This window comes from Uranotaenia lowii, chromosome 3, assembly GCF_029784155.1.
Source record: "Uranotaenia lowii strain MFRU-FL chromosome 3, ASM2978415v1, whole genome shotgun sequence".
NCBI classification, from domain to species: Eukaryota; Metazoa; Arthropoda; class Insecta; order Diptera; family Culicidae; genus Uranotaenia; species Uranotaenia lowii.
Genome location: NC_073693.1, coordinates 356,869,320 through 356,879,118, shown reverse-complemented (window position 1 = coordinate 356,879,118; position 9,799 = coordinate 356,869,320). Strand labels below are relative to the sequence as shown.

Here is a 9,799-nt window from a genome sequence, read left to right as displayed (position 1 = left end):
GTTCCAAACGAGCCTCGTGTTTAGCATCCACTGAGTAAATCGTCTAAACGCAACAGCGTTCAGAAGAACCAGAAAGGCGTCAAAAGCGTCGCCGTGTTATTGAAGCTTATTTACATACTTACCCGTCATACAAGTGAGGTTACCCATGAATTAGTAAACAAACTGAATTATAACCGAAATATTGTTTAGGAACGCATCACGATAAGCCGCGTACAACGTTTAGGAGAATCGAAAATAGAGTACCTAGAATAGAGAAAAACAGTAAACGTAAGTTAAAAAATGGAAATGTTAACACAGCAAATTGTAAAACCAAATCGTTGCAGGAATTTTTTAATATATTGCATATTAAAAATACGGAATCAACTCTACTTCATTCTACTAAAAACGACAATCTTACTCCCTTCCAACTGTTCGAAACAAATAAAGAATTCCGAAAAGGTTTCCAAGTATCCTTCTGGAGATTCAAAATTTGCCGAGATACTCCGGCTGGCTTGATTCCACAATCCATTGTATATCAGTTTTCGGATCGCTCGATGCCCTGTTCAATCCCTTCCACCAATCCCCTTATATAGTTAAGCTATTTTGAAATATGAATATTATAAATGAAATAGTTACACATTTTCAACATCTTACCTCGTACCATTTGAAAAGGATACTAGAATTTCTGTAATGAAAAGATACTTATCTTTACAGTACGAATTTTCAAACGGCCCAGAAATCAGTGCTAAGAATTTTTCTGGTCGCAGCATGCCGAAATTTCTATGTCGATCGCCCGAACCCAAACAAATTATTTTTCCACGCCAGCATGACTTGGCCATCACTTTTTTCAAAACAACCCCTGATATTATTTTCTCTGCAGCAATCTTTTCATGAACATCACATTTTAAACACCACCATCCTCTTCATATCTAATCACATTTTTACCCGTAAAAACAGGAACAGCTCTTGGCAGTAATCCATACGCCAGGTTGGCTCACTTTTCTTCACAGCCGCTTTTCCGCTACTACTCCTTTCGGCTTTGAATAAGCCTTTATAACCCAACCATACTGGGGGAAAAATTGTTTTCACTAATTCATATTACTGCAGTTCCTATGCATTTGAAAGAACTTTCATTTCCGGAACCGTGTAACTCGCGGTTAACTCAGTGGGTGGGTGGTTTTGGTTCAGGATGTAATGAGTGAAATTGTTTGGGACTCAGGGTCGTACGCAGGAATCACCACGGGCTACTCCCTCTTGAGTGCTGCAAGAGCACCCAAAGTAGAGATGTCCACAAAGCGGAACAAACAAACCCTGTTATAAAAAGCGAGTGGTACCTCGCATGTCACCAACCGTTTTTCGGAGACTATTTTCAATTGATGACCAAAGTGCAAGCTCTTTCTCGGAACGTATCAGGGGGAGGCATGTAACAACGGAAAATATTCGATGACAAAGCAAAAGTGGTAACAACTCCAACTAAATAAATAACACTAAAACAGGAAATTGGCTTTACACATTATAAGGCGGCTATTTATTGGCAACATTAGCCCTAACCTAGACTTCACAAATGCTCGTATACTTGCGGTTTCTGTTGGGGTGTAGATTTTGTAACGATGAATTCCGGAAATATTATCCTCGGCACAGGTAGGCCCTCTGGCGGATTCTTACCGGTTTCGGCGTCCCGAAACGGTAGTGAATATAGTTTGATGAATGCCAGAGTCCGCGTGGTTGCGGTTTGGTAGACTTTGTTGAGGTTAGGTCCACCAGATACCTTCAGTTTTCTGTCCGTTTTAGCGTGGTAGTTTTGGCTCTTGACAACCACCGCTACCCAACGAGGCCGATCCGGAAGCTTTAAGGAAGAAACCAAAAAGAAAAAGGTCCTTTGGACCTGATCCGAGCATTACTACCCCTTGTGTTGTCATAATTTGAACCGCATGTGATTCTCTATACATTTTTACAATATTCATATATATATATAGGGTTACATTTTATACATTTTTACCTTTTTCTTTCGTAAACACGTTTTAGTTTGTTGTTTTATGTCGTTGTTCCGTGTGTTGTGGTTTTTAAGGCTATTACATATAAATAAATAAACTTAGTTTGCTGAATCGCATGTTTGCACGTGGACGCATGTGTTTTTAACATTTTAACACAAAGTCCATAATGTTTACCTCTTTCAGTTCACAATTTTGATTTTAAATTGTTTCTTTTCTGTCGTTTTAACAATTTTAGTTGTAATTGTGGCTGTTAAACAAATGAAAATATTTAAGTTACACTGTTTTAACATACATCTTTTAACCTTATGCGAACGTACTATTTTTATAACCAACAAACAACTTTCATTTTAATCACTTTTGATCTTCTGTTTGTATCGTCTTTCTGTTTGTAGACGTTTCTTATTTTGTTTAAACCTGTAATTTTAGTAGTTATTAATTAGAATTTATTGCACCACTTGAAAATTCAACTTTTTATTACTTTAACTTTAAAGGACACGACGCGCACTTCTTAGCCCTAAGGCGTTCACGGACAGAAAGAGCCTGAACTTGCTAGGCCGAATCTTCGCAAAGTTTCATTTTCTTAAGTTCATCCGACCGTCACACCAATATATAAATACGTCGGCAATTGGAAATGACGTGTGCGACGTTGATTGGGTGATGACACTTCCTCGCGATAACAAAAGCCTGTTCATCCGCGCCCATGGGTATCTCTCTGGAGAGAGTTGCCGCGTAATGAGAGGGATGGGAGGTAAAATGGGACGAACCCCTGAGTGGCTATTGTTTTGACGTCTCTCGATGAGAGTTGGTGAGAACCCCTTACCAGGGATGTAGTCGATTTTGAAAAAGTGTCAAAGACACATTATTTTTATGTACAAGTAACAAACGGTTACAACCGTTCTCAATTATTTTTGCATTGAAAAGTACAAATCAAGAAAAAATTGACGGAACCTTGATGCCTGAGGAGTTGACAACGCAACTTAATATCTTTTCCAAGTTGTATTGACAAGCGCAACTATTACTATACTTTCCCGATTATTCTTAAAATTTCGTTTCGTTCAATAACTTTTTATTTCACTTTAAAAACATGATTTTCCCGAAATTTATAATCAGCGCAAAAAAAAAACACGTGCGTACGAAACAAGCCCAGGCCTACTATCATATCTCCATGTTTAGAATAATGTAAAAATTAGCTTCAAGAGAACCAAAAGTGATTGCATTTGGTGTTTTATGCGTAATGGCCTTTATGGCATCAAAAATTTATCAAAAACATTAAATTTTTATACCTTTTCACCTTCACCTTTATACCTTTCAATCTTATTAAGAACAAAGTTTGTTGCATGTTACCCCTTTTTCTAAGAGTAGTAAAAATCGCATGCTTTATAACTGAACTGAAGAAACCAATAATTTTTCTGACTACATCAATTTGATGTCCCACCAAACTTAAAACTATTGATGCATAAGAGGTATGATCGGTATAATTATACGGGACGTAAGTTTTTTAGAAACCATTGAAGTTGCACTTATTTCCCTTAAGAAACTCCAGGTATAAAAAAAAGACCCAGTAATTAGCATATCTAAAGGCGCTTTTCTAATGCTTCATTCGAAAGAATGGAAAGAATTGTACGACTCGTTGCTCGAGCGGTTAGCGTGGTTAGACGGAAATCGCTAGTCCCACTGATGGCATGGGTTCGATTCCTATCTCGGTACTGGGTGTAATATGCTAATCTTAAGTTATCCACGTTGTCTGTAAAATCTGTAAAGCCTAAATGGACTAAGACAGTATAAGTCTTTATATTCTAAGGATCTGAATTTCAGGTATTATTTTATTTATTATCACTCATACAGTTAATCTATGTAGGCATAACCCTTTTTAAAGTTATTTTACTTTCATTATTAGGTATTCTGAATATTTATAAACTTATGAACTTTTTGTCCGTAGAGAAATAAGCTAAGTCTATTGAACCACTTCCAATTTCTAGTAACGTTGTTGGATTTCATTTTCGTTTGGTCAAGCAATTATGCCAAGATCTCTAAAACTGTTGCATATATCACTTTCTTTGTTTTCCAATACAAATAAACTTCTACTGAAAGCTAAACGGGGACGCAACATGTTTTTCATCAGTACTAATTTCGCTAGCATTCGTAACGGACAACAATGAACGGGTATCATCATGGTACAATTTATAAATTTTTAAATCTAAATAACGCATTTTAATGGTGTTCGACTGTTGATAGGATTTTTCTGTCAGATATGTGGCCCAACGAAAGGTCACATTTACGGAACACGTTATGCCTGTCTAATGTGCCCTGGTTATGACCTATGTGAGTATTGTAATTCAAAAGGCTCCTTTACAAAGTCCCACGGTCCATTCCACCCGATGCAACCGATACCGGCCGAGCGGGAGTTCCTGCGCAGGTTCAGCTACTGCGTTGGACCGCGTGATATCGACATCTATCGGTGTCCGTACTGCGAGGAGCGGGGCTTCAGTTTGACCACGCTGCTGGAACATCTGAAATCGTTGCACAGACAGTGTCAGTACAAGGTGCGCTGTCCGGTTTGCGTAACATTCGGTAGTGGTGGTCGTTACGCCACGCAACTGTTGGACTGGAGCCTCGCCTTTCACATCGAAAACGAACACAACGGAAGTGAATCAGGTGAATTAGGTTGGGATTTAATTGAAGAGTACTTTTGATAGATTTTTTTTTTATTTTTAGATTACGAGTGGAGGTTGAAGCTGTTCCAATACGTAGCAGCTTCGTATCAGAAGCAAAGCGTTCCTGTTCCTCTAGGAGACAGGTTTGTTTAAAATGCTTTTTTTTTTTAATTTTAAATTCTTTTATTGAAACAATATATATTTTTAGTGGAACTTGTAACATATGTTCAGGAAAATTGATTCCAGACGGAAGAACCGTACGATTTGAACCTTGTGTTCATGGATTTCATCGTGAGTGCATCCGGAAATATAGGACACAGTTGTCCGTTGTGCGACGGAATGTGCCCTTGAGCCCTTATTTAAAATCTAAATATTTCTTTCATAAAAAATAACATCAAATCTAGAAAGTGTTTTATTGTGATAACAGCAAAACTGCAATATATTTACCACATTAATAGTAATAATAACCACGGAACAAAAGACGAAAAATTTAAAAATAAAACACTGTAGAATACCACCCAATCCTACTACTTTTTGCCCTTTCCAGCTTTCCCTTTTGAGCCACCTGCTTTACTGTTCCCAGCACCCGAAGAAGATTCTCCCTTACCAGCTGGTTTCTTCTTGATTTTAATGAACGCGTTATTCTCCAGATCATCGTCCTCCTTCTCATCTTCAGAATCAGCTGGAGGCAGATCTTCTTCCCCTTCACCATATCCCTCCACCGCTTCATCAGCCGCTTCGGCTTTTTTCTTCTTAATAGCGTTAACCGTTGAGTAACTATAAGGACCAACTTCTTTGTTGTAAGCTCGAGTTAATGCTGCCTTCACCTTTCCATCGACGGCATCCATAGGGCTCTTTTTCTTGGGCCATGAGGTCAACTCGACCAGAGATTCTAAATCTTCCCGCAGTAAACGATATTCTTTAATAACAGACAATGATTGAGATACCCCTTCCGAGCCGTGATCTTTCAACGGTTTGACGATGGCATTCAACAGAAATGGTGCATAATCTAGCCGCACCGAAAGTCTTGATCCGGAGGTACTGATTCTAGTGTGATCGTGAATCTCCTGAGCCAATCGCTTCCTCTTGGTAGCTTTCGAGTTTTTGCCCAACCATCCAGGGAAGTTGATTTGAGAGGTGAAAGAACCTTCCATGTATTCACCCGGCAAAACGGAACTGTACATTGCTTGCAGTGGAAGCAGCGACCAGGCCATGTTGGACCGAATTCGTTTATCGACTAAATCGCCACGGCTCAAACTATCAGCCGCCAGTGCGATTTGATCCATGACCTGCGACTTAGGAACTTTCGGTGTAACTTTCAAATAATTTTCCTGCACAAATAATGGCGCCATGCTGTAGTCATTGAAGAACAAATCCGACTTGTCATGAATGGACATGCCTTTATGTTCTTCTGCCGAGAATACTTTCCTTACTACATCCCACGGACCCATCTTAACATCCTTCTTAGCCGTTTCGGCATTCTTTCGAGCTTTGTCTACCGTTAGGCTTTCCGCATTCAAAGCTTTACCGGCGCTGTACAAAGCCAAGTGATTCAAAGTTTGACGCACATCATTCCCAGTTCCTGCGATAATCTCTTCCAGTGCTCCCGGAGCCAGCTTGAGACCTTCTTTGAAGCAAACCGACATCATGGCTCCCTGTAAAATGAAAGTGGCATTAAGATACATTCTAAAATATTCTAATTAGACTTTTTCGTACCTTAATTTGCTCCACCCTCGGTTTGTTGAACCGCAAATCGAAACAATAATTAACTAGCGAACGCATCTTCTGGTGGTTTCGATCGTTACACATGCAAATGATCGGCACATGGCTATCCTTAATCAGCCCAATCAGTTCCTGAATTCCACCACGATCCTCATTGCCCGCCATCCCATCGACTTCATCCATCAACAGCACATGCTTGTGAGTAACCTTTTCCCCCTTGCCACCACTAAAGTACCCAAACAACGATTTGTTACTCAACAGCTCAGCTACTTCATCCTTGAGCAGCTTCTTGCTCCTAGTATCGGAAGCATTGAACTCGACCGCATCAAACCCGAGCTCCTTGCAAACCAAGGTGGCCGTCGTAGTTTTTCCCACTCCCGGCGGACCACTCAACAGTGCTGCTTTGAAAAAGGATCCATCATCATTCTTGGCCCACGGATTCGGTCGTTGAAGTTTCTTCTTGCCGTCGTGATTCGAGTGCCACTTGGATAACCAGTTGACCAGCTTCTGCACATTGCTGGCGGCTCCCGTTTGACCGATGATCTGTTTGATGGACGTCGGTTTATATTTGTCCACCCAGGCCATATTGTCAGTGCTTTGGATGTCTTTCTGGTAGGTCGTTTCTTCGCGTTTGATCGGGGCAACCGGATCAGAGTTGAACTTTTTCGGGGATTTCTTTTCGAGTTTGATTGTGGATATCGGTTTTGGATCTTCGGGTGAACGTTTTTCCAATTTCGGAATCTTGGGAAGCTTTGCTTTCGGCGAGTTGGACACTGGCGATCGGTTGGAATCTAAAAAAAGAAAATCGAGTTTTTTTTCTTGAAACGTTTGTACAACAAATGTAAGCTAATTATTAAAAAAAAAATTAAAACAAGCATGTTCCTCAAGTAATTTTATAAAAATTAAGAGGCGTTTTGATTTAATAAAAAAAGATTCATTGCTTATACAAAGGCTTTTCAAAAGCCTTTTATTTAGCATTTTCAACAGTATAACTCAACTTTCTTACTATAGATGTCTACTCTAAACAGTGATTCTAAGCATCAACTTCGCTCCGATAATCCAAGAGAGCTCCAAAATTCCAAAAAAAAAAATCGTGAACTATAGAACTATCTTTCAAAGTTTTAAAGATGTTTTTTCATCGTTGTTAATCATTTTCAACAATTTTGAATTAATTTCTGAATAAGTTTTGGATTAACCTTTGTAAATAGTTTTTAAATTATTTTAACACATTAATTTCGGTCAATTTACTGCCCCCTACCTTTAATTCCATTTGTTGAAGATTTCTTCTCCGGTGTGTGCTTTTCCTTGGCTTTCTCGTCATCTTTCTTTCGCTTCTTGCTGTCCTCTTTAGAGGGAGATTTCATCTCCTCTTTGATTTTCTTTTTGGTTTCCTGTGGGGACGAAGAAGTAGAGGATCCCTTCACAGGTTGCCCGGATTTCTCCCGTATCAAATCGAACAGCTGATCTTCGTTGATCTGCGGAATGCCTAGTTCATCTGCTTTGGCTAACTTTGCTGGTCCAGCATCATCGCCCACGACCATGTGAGTAAGTTTCTTGGAAACACTCGAAACGACTTTGCCACCAAGGTCTTTTATGACTTGGGCACATTCGTCCCGTTCCATCGATTCGAGCACCCCGGTTACGATAAACTGCAGCCCGGCCAAACAATTTGGTTTACCTTCCGGTATTTCTTTGCTGCCCGGATTGGCAGGACCAGCACGAGCCATGAACTTTTTGTAGAGCGCTGCGGAGGCTCTTTTCCGTTCGAAACGCTCTTCATCGGTAAGGACAGATTCGTTGAGATCATTCTTTTTAGATCTCGGAGTGCTGGAATCTTCGCTACTTACTGATTCTTTCTTGATTGGTTTTTCCTTCGGCTTGGGTTGTGGAGATGGACTTGGGGGAATCTTTTTCAGCTTTTCTGAAGAAGAGCTAGACTTCTCTTTATGCTTTTCGGGCGATGGATCTAATTTTTGTTTCTCCGGAGTGGGAACTTTCTTCTTGCTGTCCCCATATCCATGACCATTTGTTTTAGGATCGTCCCGGTCTTTCTTTTCCTTAGACGACCTATCCTTCGATTTCTTCTCATCATGTTTATTGCTCTTCGAAGGGCTATCTTTAGAAGATCCCTTCTTCGAAGGACTTTCCTTGACCTTCCGATCATCATCGCGTTTCTTTTCTTTGGATGAGGATTCCTTTTCCTTTTTAACCGGGGGTGTTTCCGGAATAATATCACTCTCATCCAACCCTCTCAAAGTTTTTTCAAACTCCTCATCCGAGTGGATTTCAATCTCCTCCCGAACGGCTTTCTTACTCGGTTTGGGAATTTCAACCCGTTTAACCGGTGCCGAACCGAAAACATCGGCCGCACTAACGGGTTTCAGCTTACTTAAATCCGGTTTCTTACTTCCAGAAGATGACTTAGCCTTGACCGGACTTTTCTCCTCATCCGAATCATCGATCACCCGACGCTTCTTGGTGTGATGACTTTTCTCCGCGGACACCGGAGCAGATGGTTTGTGACGGGTTTCCTGACCCTCATCGTCACTATCGATGATCGCTTTACGCTTGACTGATTCCTTCGGGATTTCCGGTTTCTTTACCTTCGGCCCGGAAATGAAGAATGAACGAATATCCTAAAGAATTAAATTAAAATTAGTGACAATAAAATAGCGAAAACAATATTTTACCTTTGACATGGTTCCGATTTATGGATTTTATAATTCGATCACTAATGCGTAATTTGCATGTCGGGCTCAGCTAATACTTTTTAACGATAATATTGTTTTAAAGATTCAAACAATCGAGACAAAACTGAAAACAATAATGCGAAAAAAACGCGTAAAATTACTAAATAATCGAGCAACACCAATTACCAGAAATGTAAAAACGATTGAAACTTGTTTGCTGGGTCCGGTTTGGCGGAAAATTCCGAAAATTCACACAAATTTCTGTCAAATTTCGAGCGCGACCGGCGGTATTTTTTATTTCAAAACAAACCTAGTCAACTGTGGTAATGGGAACATAAAAAATGACGGCAGTTCTCAAACACTGACAAAAAACTAATGAAATTGGACGGTTTAAATGCATTAAATAAAAGAATGCTTTAAAGAATATAAGCTCAATTTTCATTTCAGTTAAGAAATCTAACAAAAATTGTCATAACCTTTAACAGTCTTATAATATTAAACCGATTGTATTATTCAAATAAATTTTCAAAAGTAAGTTTTTGTGTAAAAACAATATCTAGTAGAATTATCAAATTGACATATTTTATTCCGTATAAAATTATGTTGAATACACAATCACAAAAACATTTAAGGAACTTTTTTTTTTGGGAGAAAATTGAATTTTTCATTCTGAATAAAAATTTGTTAAATCTAGGATATGGAAATTTATCAAAGTTATTCCAGAAAAATTGAGATAAAGTTTTGATGACAATTCGAATGA

General features: G+C 39.2%; 2 protein-coding genes across 2 annotated transcripts; one reads left to right on the top strand and one right to left on the bottom strand.

Moving 5' to 3' along the window:
• The first annotated feature begins 4,055 nt into the window (after positions 1-4,055).
• LOC129753984 (E3 ubiquitin-protein ligase Kcmf1-like) lies at positions 4,056-5,019 on the top strand. Its single transcript, XM_055749840.1, has 4 exons — positions 4,056-4,147; positions 4,209-4,628; positions 4,689-4,770; positions 4,836-5,019. The coding sequence occupies exons 1-4, from the start codon at positions 4,129-4,131 to the stop codon at positions 5,017-5,019; spliced, it is 705 nt and encodes a 234-aa protein (XP_055605815.1). The 5' UTR covers positions 4,056-4,128.
• Positions 5,020-5,037: 18 nt separating this feature from the next.
• Positions 5,038-9,325, bottom strand: LOC129751671 (replication factor C subunit 1). The gene is made up of 4 exons (XM_055747316.1): positions 9,040-9,325; positions 7,608-8,985; positions 6,344-7,140; positions 5,038-6,282 (listed from the first exon to the last, which is right to left on the bottom strand). Exons 1-4 carry the CDS (start codon positions 9,046-9,048, stop codon positions 5,155-5,157), a joined length of 3,312 nt encoding a protein of 1,103 aa, XP_055603291.1. The 5' UTR covers positions 9,049-9,325; the 3' UTR covers positions 5,038-5,154.
• Between the last annotated feature and the right edge of the window lie 474 nt (positions 9,326-9,799).

What these genes read in the sequence shown, in the direction of transcription:
- LOC129753984 (XM_055749840.1), top strand. An exon ending in ACACAACGGAAGTGAATCAG is followed by an intron (nt 4,629 to 4,688) that starts GTGAATTAGGTT and finishes TTTTATTTTTAG; the next exon opens with ATTACGAGTGGAGGTTGAAG. An exon ending in CCTGTTCCTCTAGGAGACAG is followed by an intron (nt 4,771 to 4,835) that starts GTTTGTTTAAAA and finishes ATATATTTTTAG; the next exon opens with TGGAACTTGTAACATATGTT.
- LOC129751671 (XM_055747316.1), bottom strand. An exon ending in TTCAACAAATGGAATTAAAG is followed by an intron (nt 7,141 to 7,607) that starts GTAGGGGGCAGT and finishes TTCTTTTTTTAG; the next exon opens with ATTCCAACCGATCGCCAGTG. An exon ending in CGAGGGTGGAGCAAATTAAG is followed by an intron (nt 6,283 to 6,343) that starts GTACGAAAAAGT and finishes TTCATTTTACAG; the next exon opens with GGAGCCATGATGTCGGTTTG.